Source organism: Anopheles nili, chromosome 3 (genome assembly GCF_943737925.1).
Source record: "Anopheles nili chromosome 3, idAnoNiliSN_F5_01, whole genome shotgun sequence".
NCBI classification, from domain to species: Eukaryota; Metazoa; Arthropoda; class Insecta; order Diptera; family Culicidae; genus Anopheles; species Anopheles nili.
Genome location: NC_071292.1, coordinates 13,438,092 through 13,465,632, shown reverse-complemented (window position 1 = coordinate 13,465,632; position 27,541 = coordinate 13,438,092). Strand labels below are relative to the sequence as shown.

Genomic DNA, 27,541 nt, shown 5'->3' with positions numbered 1-27,541 from the left:
TCAAGTGTAATAACGAATACGTTAGAGGCAATACCTTTCATTGTAGCCTCAGAAAACAGTTTGAGACAGAAGAATGGAGTCGTTTAATCATGTACTAACAATTTTAGTCCTTTCCTCTATACGGTTATCCGTTCATACAATATCACTTCGTCTACACACACACACACGCACACATACATCACGGTGGCTTAAGAAGTTTGATAAAAGATTATTTGTGGATTCGAGCACCCATACGAGTAGATTCGATCTCATTAAACTATAAAAGGTCAAGAAAATATCAATCGGTATGTAATGAACGTGTGGGGTTTTTTTTTGTTATTATCGATTGATTTATCCCAATCCCCACCGATTTGATTACCTCTACGTATCATTTCGAAATTGTGATAACGGCCTGATGTCCACTGGCCGCTCCACTATTTCTTCACATAGAGGACACATAGCGATATAAAAAATAAACACCTTACACCTAATACTACCCATACGAAAACGAAGGAAGAAATTGCACCCGCGATCATTAAAACCGTCGCCTCATATGCCCTACCACCCTTTTCACGCACTTTCTTCCCAGATTGTTCCTGAATAATCCAGATGGTCACTGAGCGGTGGAAGAAGATTTGTCTTATCTTTGAAATCGTTAACGAAATCGATGGCTGCACTTGGGGATACGATAATAACGGAGGGAGCAGCGAGTTAAAATGATCTCCAGCAGTAGCGGAATCGAAGATCACATCGGTGTTCGATAGCCCGCGAGCTGTTGCGGTGGTTTCGTGCTTGGCGGCGATGTTGTCAAACCTTATTATTGGCGTACGGACGCCTTGGCGGCTCGTACATTCCTCGGTCTGGATAAGCTTCAGCGTACAGCTCCGCGTTACTCATGCGGCTATAGTTCTGCGTTGGTGGTGCTGGAAGACAGGACACGGAGAGTTTCATGAGAATATCGTGTTTAAAATACTCCACGTATACAAGAAACACATTTAAATGCGTAACAGTTAGTTATAGTTTAGTACGATGAGGTACAGTAAGTTATAAAAGCCACAAAGTTCCTTTACATGTGACCGTTTAACGAAAACATTAGAGATGACCACAACGAATTAGGAATTTCAAAGACAACGCGCTTCCACCATATATAGTGCATGATACAACCCTAGGCTTTAAAGTAATAAGTACTAGTGTAAACCTTAAGGTATGTACAAATAAAACAAAATGCATGACACTGAAAGATATGTTCTGTCTATACGGAATTTGCATGGATGGAAAAGGACTGAGGATGAGGAACATACAGTATGAATGAAATAGAATAAAATGCATTTAAAACGTTACTACATGAGCCGTGGTTAGTAATGAAGTCAACGAAGTAGAATGTGAGTATACGGAATACCAAATTGTATGCTTACTCTTCACGTTAACTCGACAATGCTCCACAAATACCGTTCGATTTTTTTTTGCGGAAAATTAAAATAACCATAACGTCGTAACATCACAACAATGTGTCTATTGGCTCGCATGAAGATGAAAGTAATAGTGTGTAAAATAAAACGGAACAAATCGTATCTACGTAAACGTGTTGCGGAAACCGCGCCGGTAGTGAATACGGATTTTGGCTTCAAGCTGCGAATTGTACTTTTCGTTTTCGTTAGGGAGAATACGCACTCGTTTGCTTGCCACCGATTTCGGGGCCAGTGCTAGCGTGTCCAAAGTTCTCTCTAATGTGCGACTTGTTTCTGTGTTCTACTTCTTGTATACCACTGTGGCACTCGTCTGATTGGCTCGACCCCCTTCGCGAGGGTTGGAATTTGCTTTGCGGGAATGTTGTTGCTTACCGTTGTGCTGGCCTACAAAATAAAACGAAAAAAGGAAATCAACTCATACAAAATCATAAAAGAAACGGAATAAAACGCCAATGGATGGATGCAAATAAAATACTGAGCTAAACGAAAAAAAATCGATCGTCAGGAGACGTTACAACGAACAGAAGTAATAAAACTGAAACATAAAGATAGAGGCTCGAAAACTCATAAGCAGCTACGGAGATATCATGCATGTGGATCATACAGAGAGAACACACCTTTCGGTGGGTAGTATTGTTGGCCACGGCCTTCGCCATACCCATGAGCTGGCGGTCGCGAGCTGTTTGACGGGCGACTGTTACCAGATGAGGAGGAGGTATGTCCACCCGGGACACTACCGTTGCGAGATTCTCCGTGGCCATCACGCGTTCGGCTTACGCCACCTCGACCACCATTACGCTCGCCACCACCGCGTCCTCCACCTCCGCCTCCTCCACCACGGTCTCCGGCGCTGCGAGACCGTTCGTTACGGGGTACCGGAACACTTCGTGGTCCTGCCCCATTGTGATGGTGTCGTCGCTGTGGGAAAATTGAAAGTGATGCAAATCTCGATTAGCAAACCGACTCGATTATGACTCCCAGCACCGCTGGTCAATCAGGATCGATAACTAACCATCATTCGAAGCGTGTTCATCGGACGGCGCAGCGTGTCCGAAATTCGGTATGCTGCCGGCTTCTTTGGGTTGGAGCTGGGCGTATGTACCGCGCAGCACTTTATGAAAATGCCCATCAGAATGATGAAGCCGATACCGAACATGCAGACCAGATACCATCGCTCTGTCGCCCATTCAGCCACTGTTTGAAGCGTCTTCTTGTTGAACAGCAAATTTTTCAGCCGCACCAGCGCACCCTCGGCGTCGACGGCACGGCATTTTAGAAATACATCACAGTAACCCTGAAATGAAGCAAAGATGTTAGCGGTTTGCATTCCCGGAACGAGAGACTGAGCGCAGAGACACATACCTGGAAGTTATCGCACGGTGAGCCGGGTCGCAAGCTATAACCACCGTCCGGCAGTCCGAAATCTCGGGCAAATTCACTCGTACTCCTGCAAGTGTTGGTATCGTTGCCATTTTGGCACGCCAGCTCGCATAGCTTGCGCTTATCGATGTTCGGGATGATGTTGGATGTCAGGAAGCACTCCGTCATGTTCCAGAGCAGACATATCGAACCTGAACATTCTCCCTTGATGCACAGTTGTGTACCTGTTACATACATATAGAAAAATAACGCTATGAAACCAATCCTCTTAAGGATGACTACTTTAATCCTGTCGCCTTACCGTTGTTGCACTTCGTCTTGTCGTCACGAGGTTTTGGTTCCGGGCATTCCGGAGTCGTCCCGTTACAGGTGGATCCCCACGAACATTCTGTCTCCTCCTTGCACGTCACCTTTGCATCAGATGGAATGAAGCGACAAGTGTTGCTATCACAGCATGGTCCCTGCGAAGGACTGCACTGTGTTCGCGCTCGTCTTCCGCAGCTTTGGGCCGTGGAATTTTCAATTTTCATCGCATCTGTCATTTCACGAGGATAGCAACACTTGTCCATGCACTCCTCTTCGTTAAATCCGCAGTCACATTCCTCTCCGATCTCGACGATCTTGTTACCGCAGAAGGCACCCTCAGATGCTTGGAAGCAGTTACGCTTCTTATTTTCATCGATGGCATCCAGCACATTTGAGATGTTGCGCACCGAGCAAGGGGAAAACTTGCCATTATTCAATCGAATTCCACTCGTCGCACTAGCGAACATGATGAAGTTTCCGTTGTTACCACCTGGGCGGCATTCGGCAGGGTAATCGTGCTACAAGCATACAAAGGAATAAGAGTATGAAAAAAATTTATGCTCAGCGACCGTTCTTGTTTTTGAAAAACTTACTGGTGAGCCAAAGTTGTGTCCGATCTCGTGTGCCAGGGTCAATTGTGAGACTTTTGGTGGGACGCGTGTATTGTAGTTCACAAATGTAATGATACCCGTGTTGAGCGATCGCTTAGTACTTTGGTACAGGCCTCCAACTGTTTCGGTATACGTTTTATACTTCTCGCAGATACCGCCCGATGCGCCGGAAGCCGAAGCAACCCAGGCCAGCCCGAGAGTGCCTCCGGTGAAATCTCTGTACCAAAAAGGAAGCCACATTTGATTTTAATCTGTTTCACCAGTGTACCATCCAAGGATGTTAAACGATTTCACACTCACCTGTAGGTAAAAACGTACGCCAAACAGAACGCCTCGTGATTGCCGAGCGAGTGCAGATTGAGAAAGTTTGAAACGTCAATGTTTTCCAAGCAAAGGGGATTCGTATCCTCCTGATGATTTTCGCCACACGATGAATCATCGTCGATCTTCAACCGTTGAACCTGAGAAATAAATAGATGTAACATATATTATTATGTGCTGATGATTTCGATCCGAATTCGATTTTTCATCCGTATACTTACCTCAAACCGAATGTTACGATGCTCCACTCGTCCGTCAAACTTTGTGTTGCGATAGATGTAGTTAACGGCAGTAATGTGATGAATGATCAAGGATAAAATTTCTTCCCGGGTCTTGTCTTCTAGTTCAACTCGCCGTGCTCGGTGTAGATGCTACGGGAAAACAAGGAAAAAAACGAGACATAATCATTAATTACTACTCCTATGTGACATGATTTCTTCGAGATGCCAAAGAGCATCCTTGATGCTTGCAATTCATTCACACTTGGAAAAATTTCAAATTTTCAGTGTTCTTCTCCGAACCATTTGAAGTGTGTGATATTAAAGCTGACATATTTCAAAGAATTGTCGAACATAAAACAGCACCTCAAGTGCCGAAAACTAACCAACCGAACTTGGCTAATTAGTTTTCCGATGTATCCAAGACAAGACAAAGCACGAACCGGCGGCAACATCACAACATGTGAACCGTTTGGAACAAACACTGACGTGATTTATGGTCCACCGTTGGGCTACGGAGTTGTTCGCTTCGACCATGCGTGGAATCAGCAAGCATTGGGGGCCCCTTTGGTCTGACTTTCTCAGAAACTGACTACCATTGGTGTACCGATAACCAAAGCGGCGGCGGGAGATAGAAATATTGCTTCACCACACTGATAAACGAGTAGGTGATAGCAGCGAAAAGCCGGAAAGACGAAGTGTTTCTGATCGACTTCGAGTTCGCTCTACAGGCTTGCACCGAAGGAACGATTGCACTTTGTGATTCATCAGCTTTAGCTGAAGGAGAGAACCCATCCAGCATGAAGTAAACCGTGGCCAATAGCTTCTGCGTCGGTGACAGCAAACGAGAAGCCAAAAAAAGGGGAATAGAACCTTAGTTTACTGCAGCCAGCACAAACAGTGTGGTAAACACAGGCTAAAGAAGCGAAGCGGATGTTGGACGGATGAATACATGCATGCCAGCGATTGTCAGTCCCGTAAGCCCGGCCCTTGGGCTGCAAAAGATTCCTTCCGCTTGCGGTCGACAAACGACAATGAGAAGTGACACGTTCATCGACATGTAGCACGCTCAGGTCAGGACGTGTACGCGTCAGTCCATACTGCGCGTGGAACCGTACGGGATGCTCCTTCACCATTTCCTGTGGTGTGTGGTAAATGTGGTTTTTTCGCATTACTAGCCACGGGACGATGAAAACGTGTGGTTTTCATTTGTTTTCTGCTGGTTTCGTTCGAGTTCTAGTCAACCGCTCCACTGGCACCCAACGAAACCGATGCGGTTTTGGCAAGAGGGACCAAGCAATAATGAGACTGTTGATTACGAATGCGATCTTCGCCTTGCGCAACGCTATAATGCTCGTTGCTTCCATCGCACTGCTGTTCAAGGTACTTTTTGTTCCCATTTTAATACTAACTTCATCATGGGTTTTGAAAATTTAACCCACTTTCATCTTACACAGTGCCATGAATAAAAGATAACTACATCCTCAATGACATCGTCAATACATTCTAGACTCAATACTCACGCTAACGATGCTGTCTCGTATATGGCTCCACAAAAGCGGATCGGTTTGGATGTACAGCGAGCAGGTGTTCCGATAGTCCTCCTTTGGCCGGGCCGCTCTTCGAACCCGGTCGTGCGCCTTCCAGTGCCACTCGGCATCGGTAAAGCTCTCGCCCGCTGCCCGCCAGTTGGCCGCCTTGGAATATTTCTCGTACGGGTACTTAAACTCGTACCCGGTCTCGATGGAAATGTCGTTGCCGGTGCCGGCTCGCGTATCCTTTTCCGACGGCGTTGAGTGCCGCTTTGCTTTAGCATTTGATGAAGTGTGTTTTCTCTGCCCGTTGGACAGTGGCTGCTGCTGGTGACTGGATACGCTTTCTCCATGCAGCTGCGTCGGCTCCTTATGCGCTTCCTCCTGCGTTTCCTCGTCCTCTTTCTCCTCACCGTCTTCAACTTCTTCCTCTTGATACTGGTTCTCATCCACAGCGGAATTTTGGACACGATCCATCCAGGCCGATACTTCATCATGCACTCCACATCCGGAGGGATGTCCTGGAAATCCAACATAAACAATTCATTAAATTAAATGACTTTACAGATAAATTACGGTAATATAAAATAGATCGTTATTCACACACACACACATACATCGAAGAATGAAGCTGTGAGATATATACATTTTTAAAAAGCATGGTATACAACCTCTACAGCATTCATTAAAAATCCACTTTTTATTTCTACGACGGCTTTTTACCTGTTATCCCAAAATCCCTCTATGTGCCACAGGACTCCTATGAAAGCAATCCCTGAAACATTTCTCCTAATTATCATCACTCACCGCACCCGAAGGACCAATATGTTTAATTGAACGTAAAGCTCTAACGAACAAGTTTCAGCATGCATGACAAGCAGGTCACAGATGTACCCTGCCTAAAAACAAAAAAAAGGGAACCATTTGAAGTCTCCGGTTCACCATCACGTGTGTGCGGGTATGTGCAGAAACAAGCGGGCGCTTCAAGATGGCGATGTTACGAGAACGCAATCACTTTCTGAAACCCGCATTAAAATCTCGTAATTAGTTACTGGTCTACAGCCGTTCGGTCACCAACCGCACATCAAACCCCTTAATCGTTTGATACGTGCGCCCAAGGACAAAGGACGGTTGTTCCGTTCTGCTCCGGGATATGGACACAAATTGATTCGGTCACGGGTTTTCTTGCCCAAAGTTTCCCAAACGGAGGGGTTTCCTAATTGGAACGAAGGGAATCGCCCATCATCGTCATAAGTGATGGATGTTTAGCGAAAAACAAATTAGTCAAGCTACCAGCCACAACATGGAGAACCACCCGTCTGAGCCCTGCGACGATAATAATAGTTTTCCAGCCCCCGGTGGCTTACTGGTTGGGGTGGTGGTTTGTGGGGGTTAGATGGAAAACTATTTTGAGATGGTTCGATGTGCTACCGTAAATAGTGTGGGGAATTGGTTTTGTCTTTTTCTTTGCGCCCAATCTTCAATGATTCACGACTGAACACCGCGGCGGACGTCCGACGGAGGTTTTATGCGTAATCACCGTAGTTAATTGCGAGGCCACACACGGAAGGCCAATTCCAAGGTCCCCCATTCCACATCATCATCAAACCGTCCAATAACGACAGCTGATTGATTTTGTGAAGTATTTCACCGGTTGCCTTGCTCAAACAGCATCGACGGTACGCTGTTCAAAGGTTGGCCCCTTCGGGTAATTGAGAAGCCACCGATGTCCAGAGTTCGGCAGCTCAGTTTATTTCCAGAGCACACGAATGGCCCCATTTGCGCTCACTTATCATCTTGTGTTGCTACTTTCGTTTGATAGGAATAACTTTCTCCGGTTCAAGAAAGTATCCAGTGAACAGGATTTACGCGAGCGACTAACACTCATTTCGTTTGTCTGGGCACTCGAAGAAACCAGAAGCGATCAAACGGTTGATGGACAGCTTGGGGTGAAAATGCAACTGACAGCTATTGACCCTTTATTCAGAGTGCTATAGATTGTACAAGTATTGCTTTTTCACGATCGCCACGCATGAGTGTCATGTAATGATAAAATATGGTGCATACTTTTTCTCCTTTTCATATAAATCCAAGAGAAAATGCTTTTTGTAAGTTATAAGGGTTTGCAACAGGTATAATTACCAACAATCAAAAAGAAGTTTCTAAAAAACTTAACATCAACCATTGAATATAACATGAAAGATATTAAATAACACGTGTTTCTCTTCTAAAACGAAGGCTTAACAAAACCATCTCTATGATAAACTACATTAAAAAAAGCTCACTACTCGTCACGAGATGTATGCGAAACTAGCAGCTTTGAAGGTCCCATGCGCAATAAAGGGCGGATGTATGCTCGGATGCATTCGACTCCATCAATGTTCAAATACTATCAATACAACGGCGTCCGAGAACCTTTCAGAGGCCATGCCCTGTATTTTGGAATCTTAAATTAACACTTCATAAACACAAAGCAAAAATAAATGCAGATACATAGGTCATAACCTCCTATCCCCGTTAATGAATTTGAGGTTAAATAGTGGAGTCTTACCTTTCCTTCGATGCCGGTAAGGATCGTCTACGTGTTCGTCTTTGTAAATCACCGAATGGAACGGCGGTTCGTCATCGCCGATGTGATGCAGCGGATGTGTTTCCGGGTTGGACGTGTCACGAAAGTAGTGCTTCGCCCGCTCGACATAGTACTCATGGTCGGAGGTGATCACCTTGCCCTCGAATACACCGTCAAAGATCGAACCAAAGACGAAGCTTTTCGGATCGCCAACCAATTCGCCGTGGTAGATGTGAGACGAATCGACCTGTACCGGTCCCTTGTCGGTGTGTATCTGTAAATTAGCGACCGAGGCAATGGGTGATGATGAAGAAACATAGGCAATTTAAACGATTCAGCTACTCACCTCTAACTTATCGCTTATTGTGCTGAGATCGCGTTTAAGTCTAATGTTAAAATCTCGTTCGTGTGCGCTAAAGCTAAGGTGTACGTAATGATCTTTGGTGACCGATCGTTTCGCCCGGCTGTGACTAGCATGCAGATGCTCATGATCGTAGCTCAACTTCTCGTAATGCGATATGTACTCGTTGAGGGGACGTGCTGTAATAGGAAAGAAAAATGAAACCATTAGACAGAACCGCGCAACGTAAGTTCGTTTTATAGTCAACTGGGTGAAGAACACAAACAACCTACACCCTGAATATAGAGCCAATGGATGAACGAGTGTTAGCGCTTAACACGAAAACTCCCCCCAAACGTGTACTTTTGGGAGATTGTGCGAGATTGTTTTCAAGCTGCGACGGAATTTAAAACGATTGCCGTTCATCAATCGATTGTCCTTCTTCGGTGGATTTTAGAAAGAAGGAAGCTGCTTCATCGTAAAACTTCACCGAAGCGTATAATTTGATTCCAAGCCCATTAAAATGGATCGTTCGAGACCAAGCCAGGCAGCGACCGAGAAGAGCTCAGCGCGAATTGAATTGCTTATTTTATTTCTCCCTCCTTAACGTATTGCTGTTGACGACAGCATTCGCAATTGCTTTTCAGAAAACCAACACATTACTTCACATTGGTTGTGTAAGTAAGTAAAAAAATAAATTTATGTAATGAAAAAAAAAACACGAGTGAAGCATGCAAGCATGCTTAGAAGATTCTACATAAAAGAGATGTGTTATTTGCCCTATCTTAATCATAACGATTACGACGAACCAAATTTTACGAACATGATAAATAAATAACAAAATTTGTCAATGCAAATTTCTATCATCGCTAAGATGAGATCGCATAGGGTCATTGCATAAGTGCGCCACACCCATCGGAACCTACTTAAAATGCATCCATGATGGGGGTTGCAAGAAAATTCACGTGGGAAAATGGCTCCTCCATATCACTCTTACAAAACCCCCTCCCGTTCGCTCTTACGGAGCGCAAATGGCTGTAAATCCGTCGAGAAGCGGTCTAGGCGACTGAGCGTGAAGCAGGATACCAGAAAAGGTGTCATTTTCCACCATATTGGTTGACATTCTAAAGGGGAAATGAAACATGGAACGGAAAGCGTGCAGCCAATAGAAGAAAAAAGCAGCGTACGATTTCGTTCGAATCAATCTTTGCATGAGAAAAAGTACACCCCATGCCAAAGGATTCAAGTTTGCCTCGTTTTACAGTTGTCAATCTCAACAGCACGAAATGGCCCCGGAAGTTGATGAAAGTGCACCAGGATGGTGATGGACACGAGGCACCGCGAATCGCCACTTCGGTGGAAGTTGCTAGCAAATGTCAACGAATACGGATGGCAGCGACCGAATGGCAAGTGTGGTAATAATATTGTAGCACCCCGTGCCGGAAACGGACCATCGAAACGAAGGCTATGCTCTTTCGAAACCCGGTTACAGCACTCACGTGAAACGAAGGGCTGCAATATTCCCGCTTGAACTCGAGGTAGAATTGATGCGAAAGCAAAAACCCCATGTAAAAGCGAAAAGGATATTTCCTTCAGCTGATTTGCAGCACGCAAACAGGAAAACGGAAGTCGACTCCCACACGAACGGACGTTTGCATATCATGGGGAGGAACCTGTTTTTTCCTTAGTCAATCGTGTGTTGTTTTTTTTCTCATTCCAACCATTGGGTCTATCAATCGTTCGCTGGAACATAAGAGCCGCCTTCGGAAACGATAAGCGAGCGAGAAAAAGCACAATTACATGACGAATGGATATGAAAATGCAATTTTCAAAGCAAGCCCGTCTCACAGTCATGCCAAGTGAGGAAGGTCTGGGAAAAGCGAATGATCTGCAAACTGCAACAGACACATTTGCGACAGGATCTAATGAAAATTGATTGAACCCAGCGGCCCGGAAGTCCGGTTCGATTACCTTTGCTTACTCTTCCGTTATATTGATGTCCGTGCTGTGGCAGGGAAAGCAAACAGCTCCCACAAGGAGTTACAAGAAAAGCGCGGAGACGGGATTGATATTGAAAAATTCACGTTCGTTTGGGAACGGCACCTTGCGGTCAGGCCAGGTTTTACCATTCTGGACTGAAATACTACTTTGTAATCATCGGAAAAGTGGCCGGATAGGAGAATGGCAACAAACATACACAATTTCCCGCACGAACATTTTCCTCGCACATCGACTGCGCAACTGCTCGGTCGTCTTAAATTACCAACGCGCCAAAGCCCCAAGCAAAACGCTGTTTATGACCATTTGATGGACACTAATGCAGGGCTTAGGTGTGCGCCCCGTTAGAGGTCACCATGACGGAAAAGGAAACAAAACCCAATTATGGAGCGTTCCTTTGGCTAACGAGAACACTGAAGCAAAACATGGTACTGCAATGAACGGAACGGCACTGTTCGCCCGATATAGTTGCAGTGTTCGAATCGAATCGAAGTTGAACTCGGCCCTGTTTTTCGTTGCCCATAAATGATAGCGCCTGATCGTCAACAGGATGCTTTTCAGTAGCCTTTCTATGTCGAGCAGGAGCGCGAATTGAATCACTTTACAATGCGATACTTTTGGTGCCTAAAAAAAGAAACAAAAAAGAGCAGTTTTACGTCCCTACTGCGTACCCAAATAGGCTGCATGCATGTCACATAATAAGATTTCTTTCATTAAGTCCATTAAATGCCTCCTGAAAGCCGTCACTTTCCATGAATTGTCAAACATACCCGGCTCGTGAATTGCGCCACAGTCCCAGTTTACAATACACAATTTGCGTTGATTGTTTTCCTGTTAAATTATCCCCGTAATTCGATAACATCGCCTTTTAATGATCCATTTTCTCTTCCTGCTTCAATTGTGCCCACCTAATGAAACTGCCGCACGCTTCATTGCTACTTCTTTCCCTCGCCCGGCCATCCCACACGCCAATGGCTAATCCAAGACCGTCAAGACGATTGGGACAACGTGCCTGCGGATGCTGCTTCCATGCTCCGTAGCAAGCATAATGCACACGGCAAACGACGAAGGAAGCGGCACGCCACGAACGGGACCCCAACGGTGCACAAAATGATTGTCGTCATCAGTTTCGTAGGCAATTTTTCACTTTCTTATCGCCGCCTCCGATGGTTGGGTAGCATGGAAACGAGTGCGACCGGGAACCGGGACTGATTATGTTGCGGAAGGTTTAGCGAAGTGTCCTGCCCCGGCAGGACGATCCTGACGGGACGCTTCTGACGAGACGGGACAGCGCTTAATGCGTTGACGGGGTGTGCACGTCAAAAGGCGATGAGTAGCGGATACCTCCGCTTAAACCCATCGCTTGGGTATAACGTAGACGGACGGGAAAATAAATGAACCTAGACTTGTTCCTCCCAGACAGCTATCGTTCCGCGTACAGCACACGTCGTTGAAGGCAAAAGCAACCGGCGACGTAATTCTGCGTTGCGGAAGCCCGATGTGCAAAAAATGGCGTCCTTCTTCGTTGGTTACATCCGTGGTGCACGCGGGCTAAATATGTTCCACCGACATGTAAGCACCCGACACAAACTGATACGAGCACATCCAACAAACGGCCGTTTAAGCCAGCTGTTTGTCACCGGCAGCTCTTTAATCCGCAGGAGCATTACCCGAAATGCGGCAAGTTTTATGAGAAGCCGCGAACCCACCGCCATCGCTCAACGACGAACGAAGGATAAACGGTGCTTCATCGCCCTGTTACAACTCGTATAATCCTTTCGTTCTACATGCCTTGTAAATTTAATTTAGCTCGTTGCTTTTCATTACATCATTACGGGTAATTTTTAATTTTTGCTAGGAAAACGCGATCACGGCAAGGGACGTTAACATATTCCCGCTAATTGACGGGCAACACATTCCAATCGATGTCATAACGCTGAGAAGCATCCACCAACAGATCACTTGACGTGGATGTCATAAACACAAAACACAAAAAGGGCCCAATGTTGGCGGTGTATTACGCCGGCAGTTCGCATAATTTTCACAAACTTGTCGCTCCCAGCTTCCAGCTCTTCTGCGCCTCGTTGATTCGCTGACAAACAATAGACGAAGTATGAAACCATCGCCACCACAATTTACTCTGCACCGTGGGGGATCGTAAAGCACACGCGAGGGGTTTAGCATCGGGCACTAAACGAAAAATGCGTCGATCTTGGTGTTTCTGCCGCCCGCAACGCTTGCATCTAATGGGATTAGGCAACGAGAGCGGCTGGCCTGGGTTAGTCTTTTGCCGGTGGTGGCGTGCCTTTGGCGAGAAGATTGTTTCTTTTTTGCGATATCTTCCCGAGCCGCGCGAGCATGCGTTTTCAAGCGATGCAGCCGGCCGTGGAGCCGTCGGTTGCACAATATCCCATTTCGGCATCTTCATTACCATCTCGTGGGGGCACAAACCAGCGGGTGGGGGTTCCGGGCGGTGCAGATTTTATTGCCTCAGAACATGCCACTTTCGTAAACAAGCCGCACATATTCACAGACTCCCATGGTAGCGCAATAGCTGCTTAGGTGTAATGAAAAACAGCATAACAGAGGCGCAGGTGATGTTAGCGAACGCTTTTCAATTTGTCTCTCTTTACTTGAGGATTTTGGGTATTAATTTAATTTATACAACTATATGGGATATAAAATTCTTGCAAGTATAGACAGTGTTGCAAAATGAACCTTCCAGCTCAATCGATACACACTCACTACTGTAGGTTGTGACCAGTAAATACACATAAAATTGCTTCAGAACACCTTGAAAAAACAAACGCTAAAACTAGGCAAAATCTATCTTCATCCCGCAAAAGTTATCCGGCGAAAGGATGTGGCGCAGACATTCAATTCACCCGTCGTACCTTGACGACGGAAAGCGTCGATGAATGCAGAATCACGGCCCGGCGTGCAAAGCTAAGGAAAGAGCTCAAACTAATGCTCAAACTGCACAATGCGAGCTGGTTCCTGCGCTTCCAAAGGGTCGCAACAGCAAACAGCAATTGAAGCCCTCTGCAATGCATTCTCGCATCGCTGAATAGCGTTTCCCCGCCAAGTGCTGTGACTGCCGTTGAGTTCTGTAATGTCGTGTAAAGTGCAATTGCGCTTTTCCCTCCGATTCCGAAGAACTCGTCCCTGACTTTCGTCTTCACACATACGCGCGCACGCTGGGTGCCGCTTTTCCCATTCACACAGATTCGACAGCCAGGATTGGTGGTGGTCGGCGTTGTTCAATTTTGTTTTAATGCTTTTACATCGCTGTAATTCAGCTGCATCTCACCTTAGGCAGCTGTACGTGCTCCTTCGTTTGTTTGTGTTGTTATTTTTCTTTTCGTGTGCACTACCGTCCTAACTGCACTCACGTCACCTTCGAGCGGAAATGCACAACGCTAGCGGCAACGAGAGATGCACCACTTCTGCCATTCGGAGTTGATGAGTTTTTTTATATGTATATAATGTCACTGTTCTTTGGAACTCACACTGAATGGACAAAGACAAATGGATGCCAGCGGAGCTGGAAATGAAAAGGCAAAAAAAGGGGCATTCCAGCAGAACCAGAGAACCCGAGCGACAGAAAAAAATCAGGGTCAGTGTGTCACGTGATGCACCGTCACTAGCGCGTACACAGTAATGCCTCGTCGTGCCGGGGTGTTGGCACACTATGACCTTTTCCTTAATTTCCTTTCATTAGAATGTGCACCATGCTGGAAGCGTTCCTGTTCCACAATGTGTTTCCCTCCACAAGAGCACCCTTTCTGACACGACGCAAAGCGGGCGAAAAAGCAAAGCCAGCACCGGACAAACAACTATAATCACTGAAACTATTTATCCGGGAAATTGTTGCGCAAACTCTGGCCCATGTTATCACAAACCAGAGGACGCTGTGCACGCTGCCGTTGGGGTTGGCACACTCTGCATTCGTTAATTCTATAGGAGGAACCGAAACTTTCCGCAGCATATGGCAATGATAAAATAGTTTCCGTAGGTTCTTTTTTCCCACCGCATCAGTGGTACATATTTCTACTGACCCAAAAATAGAAACAGCAGGAACACAGATACGCAAGTGCAACTGATACTAGCAAAACAGTGCACTACAGAAATTCAGCAATGTCCAGGAGAGAGGGAAAGCATGAGAGGAAAGTTTAAGAGATAGAAATAAGCCTACTAAACCAGAGAGGGAAAAAGAGAGAGATCATGTGTCATCAAACTGCCTCGACAGAAAAAAAAACAGTTTTAATAATATTATACAAATTTTTAAAATTCACACGGTTTGCTCATTCGGGATGCGAAAATTCTCGCTCTGCTTCTTTGTTTGCCTCTCTCAAACATGTTCTGATGCCGGATGCCGGAAAACATGGACAAAGCACCCTGTTTTACGACTTAAAAAACGATCGTTTACGACCTTTCCATAAAAAAGGCAATACAAATTATAAAAAAAACACATGCTTTTTGCGTTATGATTCGTTTGCAGGAAAAGCGCGACATAAACGGAACAGGATACTCAGCACAGTCGTTATCGATGCAATTTTGCAGCACACCAGTGTGAAACAATTTGGTGAGATTATATTCAAAAAGGGGAAAATATAGCAAAAACGGTCCACTGAAGCTCACTGCAAAACGAAATCGTTTAATGAAAGGCTTTCGCTTCGACTCCAAAGACCAATAAAACACATCCAATTTTAACGAGCATTTCAAAGCCCGCTATTTGCCAGGCCGTGTAATAAAAGAGGAAAAAATGTTTCATTTATGCAACTATGCAAATCCTGCTTGATAAGCTGGCAATAATTCTCAACAAGGTTCTGCAAATGAAAATTATTTACGTGTCAGGGTTTTGTTGCGTAAATTCTGCAAGGAAAAACACCCAATGCGAACGGATTAGCGTGCTGCATTGTCGGGTTTCTTTGGATCGATAGGTAATGCAGAAAAAATGACTGTAAGCCTCCCGTGACGGCGGAAGCTAAAAGGGGATTAAAAGTGGCGACTTTTCAAACCAGCAGCGTAATAATACATCTCAACTTGTGGGTATGTAGCTTATTTACGATATTTGTCCGCAAGAATTCTATACTTCAAAACCCATTCAAAACGCAATGTTGAAGCATGATTCAGCAAAGAGAGATTCAAAGAGATGAACTTAACTTTTCTCTTGAATCCCAATATATTAACACGTATATTAACAGTATTTAGAAAAAGGAAAACTCAATCGAAAATTTACATTGTCTATTTTCATTGCATGACGCCTATGAATTTGCGTGGTGCATTTTTTATATTTGACATTAGCAAATAGCCTCGATTGCAGTCACTCCTACACGCAAGGGTAGATAAGAACCCCTTGCCTTGGGCCCCATTAAAGGTCACGGTTTGTAAGTGAATTTAATTACTGCACGTTATAAAGGCTTACCGATTACTCAACGCCTTCGCACGCGGCGCACAAACGAATGCCATTCGCAAGCATCACAATTATTGTTCCCCAGCGGTCTCCTACATATCGTCAAGACGCGACGCCAGCTACCGTGCGCCGGTGGATTCGTAGAATTAAAACTGGGCTTAGCGAATGCTGCACAGGCTGACACGGGATGGCATCTGTGATAACAGCATTCCAGCAAGTGCACCACGTTGTGTGCACACGTTGATTGTAGTTGAAAGAGCACGTTCAGCAGCAAACAGCAAACAATGCTGTACAAGGAACGAAAGCTCAATCGCATATATCAAGGATCGAAAACTATAATTTGTAAATGCTTGCAATCTATTATTGTTTCTAACCATGAGTGCGACAAGCATAATGCTTTAATCTCAACGATACTATGAAGATGCTTTCAAACGCATAAGACAATTTCTATAAGTAAATTGAAACGACACACTTTTATAAAGCCACACGCAGGATTGAACTGCAAGTTAAACTCATTCTTCTACCGGAACCGCCATCAAAACGTACAGAAGAACCGTTGTTACATTGAAACTTTCCACCAGTTATTGACTTGGCGAGCCAATGCGTGAAATACAGCTGCAAGGTCTTCGGATGAAAAAAGACAAAGACTTCACCACACCACTGTCTTTTTTCAACGGATCTGCTTATATCACATGTGTTATAGCCCTGGCTACCAAACCACGAACGTTGCTTCTTTTTATCGCCGTATCGTATACGTTTGTCAAACATTGTTGATCCAGAGAAACTAGGCCACTGAGTGGCTTTATTCTTATTTACTTTTTATGCACCACCTCTCTCCTTTTCAAAGACAATTCCAGATGTATGTGAACCCTTTGAAAAAAGACAATATTATTGTCGTGTACTATGGATGGTCTTTCGAATCAGCTCATTGTTTTCTATGCTCTTAATTTTGTTGATTGTAACTTATCATTAATCCTTAATCACATTCAAAACTTCAATGATAAAGTAGTTGAATGTGTGCCACCTGAATGATACTTCGGCTTGGCGTGGCAAAAATAATCCTTGCAAACTACTTTTGGAAGATCACAAACGATAGAATCGAAAAATGTGTGAGTAATCATTTCAAGCAAGAAGCCTCATATGTGCTCGGAGAAGAAATATTATCGGTTCCAATAATACCGAGCTTTTGATACTTTAAACACACTGTTGTGCAAAATATCGAAAAATATGTGGTGCCCGAAAGGTGTATTTCTCAAATCAAACACCATTACAAATGAGCTTTAAAATACCATACCATAAAGACCTACCACATGATATTATCAGTAAAGCAACATGTACACCAAAAATTCCAGTATGTCTTGATTGTAATCCTTCATAACATACTTCATTTAAACAGCATGCTTACGAAAACTCGCTTTGTGTTTTCCTAAGCTGCCGTGTCTGTTTTCTCTGATGCCATTAAAAAAACTCCATTTTCCTGTTGGCGACGCGTAAGCAGTGTTTTCAACAGAAAAAAGCAATTTAAATATTCATATCAAATATAGCGATCCAAGGTTGGAAATTTGAATAAAATTAATTCGCCGATACGACATTCAACTATGAAGAAGGACCCTCCATTCAGCCATACCGTATAGAATTTTTGTTGATACGGATGCACAATTGGAAGCAATTTATGTTGAACTTTCAACTTTGCAACCGTTCCACGGCAACTCATGGGAGCCAATCTTATTTTAAAAGCCTCTTTTTCATTCATTAGTCACTGTTAGGACGTTACGATACCAAGATGTGTGCTTCAAGCTGCTCTACACGTACGCACGTTAGAGCACCGCACACGTAACGAGGAAAACTCAATTGCCACCCACAAAGATCAATTTTCGGTATTACGCTTTCAATCAGCTTTCCTTCCTAATGGAATAAAAAAACTCTCCTAAATGCACATAAGCACCTTGACGGCGTTCTCGCACCATAAGCGACATGGTACGAGTGAGTTCAACGTTTTTTCTTATATTTCAATTAATTTCAATCGGTTTCTGCTTCCAACGAGATAAGTATCCTGATTATTTATCGAACATATTTGAAGAGTTTTTTATTGACGGTTCTGAGAACAAATCAAACGATCGGGTCTTTGTATGAATGTAGAACATCGATTACACAAAAATATATAAAACAAGAAGCTATAACCGGTCTAAAATATTAATGTCGTAATGAAATCAAAATAATATGTTTTAGACGCAGCTTGAAGTCAGCACAATCAAATAAAACGATAGAATTTTTTATAGACTTGGAAATATTTTTCACATTTAACACGTCGACAAACATCCATTGGCTCATTTAATCAAACCGGTCAGAGTAGGTTGCCCCACATTGCTTTGAGCTATATACGTACCTTTTTTTGATTCTCTTACGTAACCTGCAAAAATAAAAATAAAAGCATATTAGTGAAAAGAATATATGATCCAAATATCTAAAATTCTAAATATGGAAAAAATATTCCGCAATTTAAAATTTATGTTTGATCTCTACAATTCACTACATGCATGCATGCTCTGCAAAGCATACTTCAGATGAACTCGTTATATAATTTAAAATGCATTAAACCCAAACAAATACGCCAACGCCACAAATCCTTTAGGCTGGCAATATATTTACACCACCAGCCGTCTCCAGCTGGTTTATAATATCACATTTGCGACCAAATGTAACATTACGGTTTATAAATGCATTCATAAGCCCCCCCTTGGCGACTGCCTGTGGACGAAAAGGAATATGAAAATAAAAATCCCTCAGCTAAGACGCAATAAAGCCACCGCAGAATATTTTTTCCAGTTCAAGACCGATGGTGAATTTCAGATTCACTGCAATGTTACAGAAAGACCACCTGAGATAAAAAGCACTTTTTCATTCTATTTAATTTCAAATAAGAAAACAGAAAACCCTGCGCCAGGAACAAGGAAGAGAAAACATTTAAATCTCAAAATTTGATACTATGCTGCAGCTTCTTAAACATGTACACATGAAGCATACGTCGGATGGCCAAATAAAAAATTCTATGAAAAAAATTAGTTTACTCCACATCAAAAGCGGTAAAAACTTCAAATGAACAAAAAAAAAACAAATCATATACATATTTGATTTAATTTCATTTGGAATATGCAACGGTACTAGAAATAAAGTACGAGAGAAGTCGATGTAACTTAATTAAACGAAACAGCATATTTTCTCCTACAATGGAGAGCAAGCTCATAGAAACCAATAATTGTATGCCATTATTCAAACAACTACGTGACAGATGCGTCAATTTCCTTCTGGTCGTTATTTTAAATTGATATTTGAAAAGCGTCTCAGCTGTGTAAAAAAAATGTATAATGACTCCAGAAAAAAAAGTATAATGAACCCAGCAAAGAGGGAAAAAACACCTCGATAATATTCGCTAAAGTTTCCGAAACTTGGATGACTTCAGAAAACGACAGCATAATGCTGTCGAACGTCTAAAAACAATTGTAAAAGCGTTCCTTTCCCACATTGTTCCAACCTAACCACTCTTCGATCCCGTAAACATCAAGCTTCCCATTTATCCTTCTTCAAAGTTGGCCACAGCGCTGAGAAAGTTAGGGTTCCAAGGAGCCAGTGATGACACAAGCATAAGGCAAGCCCATCAGTTGCAAGTTCCGTGTTTGTGCTGCTCATCGCAAGCTCCCGCAAGGGACAGTAGTGTGCTAGTCTAAATTTTCTTCCACCGGGTCCGTGGTTTGCAGTGGTTTGATTAACGTTTTCCTTCTCGCAAAGAACGTCCTCGAAGGAGCTACCTTACCTTCCTGTAACACAATATGCACCCCGAACATGGCGACCGAAAATAAAATAAAGCAAAATAAATGACACTGCCTCGCACCGAGTTCTTCCTCGAGATGCACAGCACACCACTGCATCGGTAAACATTCGCATCATAGTACGGCAGCTTTACACAACGGGATCCAAGTCGTCCCGTGAGTTCAGGCGAGTAGTTTTCTTTTCTTTCTGGTTCTCCTAGCAACATCAAACGGAAGGCGTCCAGCATCCGTGGGGTGGAGAAAATGATGAAGACTAAGATGGAGTGCTCAGAACCGGCGACTGATGGGTCGCGAGCAATGGCGACGATCCCGGCGGGCGGCTTCGGCAAGGAAATAATAATAAAGTTCCACGGTGTGCTGTGTGCTTGGGGTAAAAAGTTACTACTTTTGCTCCCACCCCCTGGCAATGGCATCATAATATTTCACGACACCGTGGCCGCGCGAGATTGCTTTGTTTCGGAGCGGGTTCAACTTTTGGGGCGAATAAAACAAAGCTCCAAAACTTGCAGCCGGCATCACAAGACAAGCACAAGCCAGCGAAATTCGCGGGTCGTGAAAGCAACTGCTTTTATTAACTAAAACTAACTTGCATCCATTACTCTACATGACGTGAGTATAGATTTGGGATGTTTCGAATGCATAGTTTTTTTTTAAACAGCTGCAACAAAACTTTTAGAGCCTGTTTAAAGAATATATAACGAATATAAAGGAGCAAGTTGTACTTTTACTTTTTAATATACAATACGTTTGCTGGCTTTGGAGGCGCTCAAAATTAACATAATATAACATTGAAAAGATTGCATAACAAAATTCGCTCGAAAAGAAACTCCTCTGAGTACAATGGAATTTGCACAAAAATTGTTAGCGATCAAATACCAACACCTTATACATATATTCAAATTTGACCATGTTTTCACTTGCATCCCATCCATATCAATTTTCACATCCACTGGAACGATTTCACAAAAAATCATTGGAGCTTCAAAATTGTAGGAATACATAATATTTCATATTCATATGAATGCATAAGATTTGAAACTGATTTCTCGGAAAACTACTGAAAAACCTTAAGACTAGTAAATATAGTTTTCATTTGACCGTTGAAAGTAAATTGAAGTTCAACTTCATTAAGCAATGTGCCATCATTTTAGTTTTCTACCAGATACTGAAGGCTATGTAATCTGAAATATATATTATTGTGAAGGTGCCATGTCGAATTGTTTGTCCCGTTTGAAGCCGTTTTATTATTTACTTGATGTGATTCCAAAAAAGCATAGAATTATTGCCCAATTGAATTCTCTTGACGCAGAACAACTTCTGTTGTGCGGTGTATAAAATACATCCCGGTTCATCGAGCCGAGAAGGCAGCATTGAAAGCCTCGGGTGGTAACCATAAATGAAGACGAGGGCAGCAGGAGCAGAAAAACACCCTCTGCTGCTCCTCCCATTAGTACTCGCCGCCGTACGCTTTTATGTGCGCTATAATCGAACGTGAATCAAAGCGCCGGAAAAGCGCACCTCAAAAGCGACCCGGTCTTGCCAGAGACCTTGACATGGAAAAACACCACGAGGGTCTCTCGTTCGCTCCATTACTTTTTCCCCTTGGAGTAGGCCAATGGCGGCAAAAATAATTATGCTTTGGCCTCGCACGAGGCAACCTCGGGGCCTGCGTTCACGCTCTGCCTGTCTGTCAAAACAACGGGCCGCCAACGGGCGTGTTTGGTTTTGGTGTGTGCATCATCATCGCTTCTCGAGCTTTTGGTCAGGGCAAGTTATAACAAAGCTGCCAGCGAAACCACGGCATCGGACATGGTGCGAGATGTGAAAAATAGGGAAAACTAAAGACAAAAAGAGAGCACAAGAGAGAGAGAGAGAGAGAGAGAGAGAGAGAGAGAAAAAAAACAAATGCAGAGAAGGATGGAGAGGTATAAAGTTATGAGTTTTCTTTCCACAAAATGAAAGCACACTTGCCTCATCTCACACACAGATGTGACGTGTCGATTGCGGTGAAAATGAAATGGGAAAACTTGACAAGAGCCTGCATCGGTAAAGAGCATCGAAATAGAGCTTAGACAAAGAGAGAAGAGAATTTAATAATCACATTTCCATTCCACGATGTAATATATGAACTCTATGCTTTTGTTCCGTTTGCATAACGATCTGGCTACAGGCTCCAGTTTGGAATCAATCTTTTAGCTGGCCTTTTCCATTCTTGCAAAAAAAATGCAATCATTTTCCATTATTATACATTTGTTATATATCATACACGTTCATTTATAGAGTTAACAGCTATACTAATGAAACAGACTAACAAGCTATAACAAATAAAATAATAGTATATGAAATAACTAATAGCGGCTGGCGCGTTGGATTTTAATTATACGAGAATTACATTTTTAGATGCAAAAGAATCAACAAAAAACTCAAAATCAATCTATAGATATTAATAGCAACTATGGCATACAATCCATTCCTCACATTTTCATCAGAAGCGAAAGCGATGTTTGTTCAATCGACCTCGAGGTCAACCGCACAATTCCATTAAATTTAATTAATAAGAGTAAACATTTATTGAACCAATAATTCAAAAACTATCGCGATAAATGGCCGAAAGCACATAAAAATTATGAACGATGTGCAAATGAGCACAAGTGAAAGTATTAAATCGTTGAATAACAATTAAGTTTTCTCTCACTAACTCAATTTTCTCCAATACCAGGTGTAGGATCTATTTAAATTCAATTCTCGTATATTTCTATGATGATGTTAATAAATAGGATCGACGAATAGAAAATATAAATAGACAAAAAAACAAACAAGCACTCCTTACTGTATCCGTTAAAATTTATTTTGATTTAAATAATCATGGTTCAACAATTTAAAATCCATACCATTAGTTTAGTCACGAATGTGTTTTTGCATCTTCATATCAAAAGGTTAATTAAGTTAAATTCGTTGCGAAAAATAAAAAAACGCTGGTTGAAATAGCTTTTCAATGGGAATTGGAAGAGAACCACCGAATAAACATCGAACTCGATTGGAACATTGATTAACATTTTGCAACATAGACGTAGGTCAGTGCGTGGCTGTGTAAGGGAGTTGAGCACACAGTTTAATTAGTGCTGTTTGCCCGTTCGCTTGTTTGTCTCGATCAAAAGGCATTGATTTTATCGAACACAAGCTTTGCTTTTGTGGTACGAGTAAAACATATCCCTAGCTGTATTTGCTACAAAAAAATCTCATTAGTAATGCTTCCTGAGAGGGGGAAATCAAAGCAATTAAATTTCCACGAATGAAATCACATTTTAGTCAACAAGCATGGAAGTGGAATTGTACAGATATCAACAAACAACATCTGGTCAAGTCTGGTAGATAGATTCTTATGCCGGTAAGTAGTTAGTACGACCGCGAAAATAATGATGCAATATGAACGAATAAAATTTATGATACACATACAATAATGTTGTAATACTCTTTGTCTAAAAAAAACAATGTAAAAAAAAGTTCATGCGCCCCCGGGTGGACTCGAACCACCAACCTTTCGGTTAACAGCCGAACGCGCTAACCGATTGCGCCACGAAGGCACTTATTCATGCCACTTCTAATACCATCTTTTCTCATGCGACAAATTGCCTGTACAAGTAATTCTATTCCATCACTCAATATTCACGTAGATACCACACAGATTTATAAACTGAAGTACATTATTAACATTTATTATGATAAAACTAATCATCTAAAAATATTTCTTTGGCAATCTTCAGTTGGAAATTCTTATACACATATCTATCCAAAAATATTACCCAAATTATGCTTATTCTACCTTCCATGTTAGCGTAATCGTAAAATGATGTTAGCGTGAATCAAATGATGTTCATCGTCTGCTTCATATTGAGCATCAATGAAAAATGTTTAGAGGCTGTAAAGAACAAACTTTGGAGTTTCAATTAGTGTTTTTCCGTACCCCAGTTCTGCTCCTCATACCCCGAGTCTGACAGGAGGCGAGACTGCATTCTTCTGTTCAAAATCTCCTTTGAACAGAATCAAAATCCTTTAAAAGCTCCTTTTCTATCAAATACGCCCCAAATTTCCGTGGATCAAGCTGTTCTTCTAGTTCTTTTTCGAGAAGAGGTTCTAGCTTGTGTACCTAAATATTATTTTAAAGAATCTGTTTTTGCTTGTTCTGTCCTATAGCAATGGGCTAACATCTCGGTCCAGAGTACAGAATCAAGCGGATACTGCCTGCTTATTTGCCAGGTTACACACAGTAGTAATGGAAGTAGTAATCACCCGGGGGGGAATAATTTTTCTCCGCGCCACCTCCGCTACAGACCCATCCCCGAAAAATATAACCAGGAAAACCTCAAACAAGTTGGATCAGCAAAAATGTAGGCAACTTAGCCGCGAAGAAAGCAGAATAAAAAAATTTCTTTATTCTAATCCCAAACGACCATTTAGCAAGAAACCACACAAACACGCTCCAAATGGATAAGGGTTGACTAACGTATTATATGAATAGTAGAAAAACTGCAAACGTTTAAGAAGGAGGAACTCTAGCAACCTTTCATATAGACATTTATAAAAAAATATGTTGAATGATATTTTAGACGCTCAAAATTAGACAAAATATGATACGGATTTTAGTAAATATTTAATGTTTTAGATGAGGATATAATATCATAAATCTATTATTTTTCAACAAAGAAACTGTTAATATTCAACAAGTTCAATATGTATCTTTAGAATTTAAATTTTATTAAACAAATTTATCATAATACCAGCAATAACATTTAATTAAAAAGCTACAATTCTATTTAAATTCTGGTCTGATTCTGTTCTTCAAATAAGTAAACAAATATAAAGATTCAAGTCTGCAACAGGTTAGTAACGACATTTGACAATATAAATATGGTATCATACTCATTCTAACAACACTACAATGTTATTACTAAATCCATGCTTTCCACCTCGTAATGGATTTTTCTAGTAAAAAGCAACATCCAAAACCCTGTTAGGATAAATTATTAAGTCTCGCAGAATCTGATATGCAGGCACCACCATTCTCTTATCCCAAAAGGCGACGAATTTCACCTACACATTCGTCAGGAAAGCTCAGCACAAGCACACATGCTACACTTTCCCTAAAACCCATCTCTCCTTTGGTCATATGAGCAACCATCTTGAATGCGTTGAGAACATCCTAATCTGCGGATAAGACAATTTAGGGCACAGACAACTGAAGGCTGAAAGGAATCTATTTCTCGTCTAATACGTGGGAGGGAGATTTTCATAAGCTTGCATACTCCATAGATATTGCGATATAGAAAAGAAAATCAGCTCCTGATAGCTGAAACCATTTATGCTTTGATGAACAAAAATCCAATCAACATGGACAGATTAATGGAAAAGGTGCATCGAAACAGAACTGAACCAATAAAAATGGATGAATACGAAAAGTCTAATATTGTGAACGTATTCAGCTATCGAAAAACATGAACATTGATAACTATGTCTTTCTAAAGATTATGTTACGTGCAGCTTACTAATGTTTGATATTATGAATTGTACAAGTTCAACCATTACGATGAAGTAAAATGGTAGCAAACGATGACCGAAATCAATGTTTCAAGTTATGACCATTGAACAAAAAAACACTGAGAAAAATGATCCATCTGTTCTGTGCTTTGGCAGCGCAGAATGCAAGAAAAGTTTAAAATTCTTCTTTTATTCATGTTCTGCATACTTTTTATGAATTCATTTTTTTTAACTTTTTTGCGAGCAAAGTTATGCCTTATTAGTGAAGCATCTCATCGGCAAAAGCAGAAAACTTTTTTACTGATTCATTATTTTTAATCTTTGCTTTCTTTATTGATGGCATTGGCAGATAACTGATAAGTAAACTATACAAACGTTTGTAGTACGTTACACCGCAGGCCTCGAACAATAAGCTTTATTGACGATGGTTATATGCCTGGGTAGTATTAAATATGGAGAAAAACATAAAAAAAGAATGTATTTCTGCTCCATCTAATAGGCAAACGAACAGAAACATGTTACACAAAAAATACCGATTGACATCACCCCCCTACTGTGATAATGTGACACACTGATTCGAAGGAAACGCGAACACATTTAAACATGCCAATTTTCGGCACACTGTATTTTGTGTCAAGTTCATCCACCTTTCGTTTCACTTCGACCACCCAATCGTGTTAGAAAGTGTCTTGAGCCACGAGAATTTCGCTAGGGAACGCTAACAAGCTATTCACGCACAGCCTGCCATACACTGAAGAAAAGCACACAGGGAAAAGAAGAAAATAAGCCGAAATATAGCGTTTTCCCTTCCCATCCCATTCTCGCTCGCTTCTTCCTGTTTCCGCAACGGAAATGGTGCTTTCCACCGTCAATTTATCAGGCCTACATTTTACCTTTCTTTTTGCAAAAAAAAAGTAGAACACCACATGCAAAACGGGAAAAAATGTTCCACATACATGTTCGGGAGAGCCAACACCGAAATAGCCGACTTTGAGGGAACTTTGAAAATGTCACAAACCATTCCACAAAACCAGCGACATTAACAGAAATACGAAATAGTTCTATCGAACGACGGTGTGGTGGTAGTTTATAGGAAATTTAAAACATTCTCCTCACCACATTATGAACTGTGGCCGGATTCATGAACGAACAACAACGCGGTTTGCATAAATATATTCCGATAACCACGAAACCCATACGCAACCCCATTGCGACGGGACGAAGGGGATGATGGTCGGTTTTGTTGAGGGAAAAAAATGCCACCTCGGCACTGTTTTATTTTCGGTACGAATATTTTATGCCCGTTTGTCCTTGCGATCCCCATCCCGCCATTGTCGCCCTGTTTCACTAAAGTTATGCTAAACGATGCATCCTTCCAGACCCCCACCCACTGGAGCTGGGACTCGGCGGTTGTGAAATTCCGCGCGCTCATAATTTTCCACCCCATCCAAAAACCGACACGAAAACCAAGAAGGTGCAACATAATTCATCGATTTTGTAATGGCCGCGCGGTAGTGCTCCTGCTGCATCGGAACCCTGGGGAGTTTTTCGGGTGGCAAAGGGGGCGCCGGGGGCAATGACGACGTTGGAGAATTTGCATATTCAAAGAGAACCACGCATATGGAGATGGTACGCAAAGGAATGACGCTGGCATCGATCGGTGCGGAGAGGATCGCAAGCTTCAAGGGGTTAAAATGGGGGCAAAATTTATGGCTGGTCAGTTCCGGCTTGCCGTTCGATTTTCCGGAGGTCGGTAAGTGGAGAACGACAAGGAAGCGACTCCATCGCTTACCGACCCCGCGGCGAGCCTAACCGAATGACCCAAATGTAATGCTAGACGAAGGTGATGATGGGCGAGACCAAGGAAGTCTCGGGAAAGGGACAAAAACCATTTGGGAAGCAATGTATCAAAAAATCCGGTCGTACACAACCGCCAGGAGATTGTGCAATTTATTCGTCCCCCGGATACGTAAGAAAGGGTGGCGAAGATGCATGCAAAGTAGAGGTTTCCAGCATGGGGAACAGAGAGGCGGTTCCGGA

General features: G+C 42.5%; 1 protein-coding gene and 1 non-coding gene across 2 annotated transcripts; both read right to left on the bottom strand.

Annotated features, from left to right (window-relative positions):
- Positions 1-786: 786 nt before the first annotated feature.
- LOC128722803 (disintegrin and metalloproteinase domain-containing protein 10) lies at positions 787-20,562 on the bottom strand. The gene is made up of 13 exons (XM_053816484.1): positions 20,553-20,562; positions 18,526-18,549; positions 8,732-8,925; positions 8,368-8,659; positions 5,808-6,337; positions 4,288-4,437; positions 4,046-4,206; positions 3,728-3,962; positions 3,130-3,652; positions 2,811-3,052; positions 2,461-2,742; positions 2,066-2,366; positions 787-902 (listed from the first exon to the last, which is right to left on the bottom strand). The coding sequence occupies exons 1-13, from the start codon at positions 20,560-20,562 to the stop codon at positions 787-789; spliced, it is 3,060 nt and encodes a 1,019-aa protein (XP_053672459.1).
- Positions 20,563-23,476: 2,914 nt separating this feature from the next.
- Trnan-guu (transfer RNA asparagine (anticodon GUU)) lies at positions 23,477-23,550 on the bottom strand. Its single transcript has one exon. It is a non-coding gene; the product is annotated as a tRNA-Asn (tRNA).
- Positions 23,551-27,541: the final 3,991 nt, after the last annotated feature.

Excerpts from the sequence above, each read along its gene's own strand:
- LOC128722803 (XM_053816484.1), bottom strand. Across the intron at positions 3,053-3,129 it reads CAAGACGAAGTGCAACAACG|GTACACAACTGTGCATCAAG; the intron begins GTAAGGCGACAG and ends TGTATGTAACAG. Across the intron at positions 2,367-2,460 it reads TGAACACGCTTCGAATGATG|CGACGACACCATCACAATGG; the intron begins GTTAGTTATCGA and ends ATTTTCCCACAG.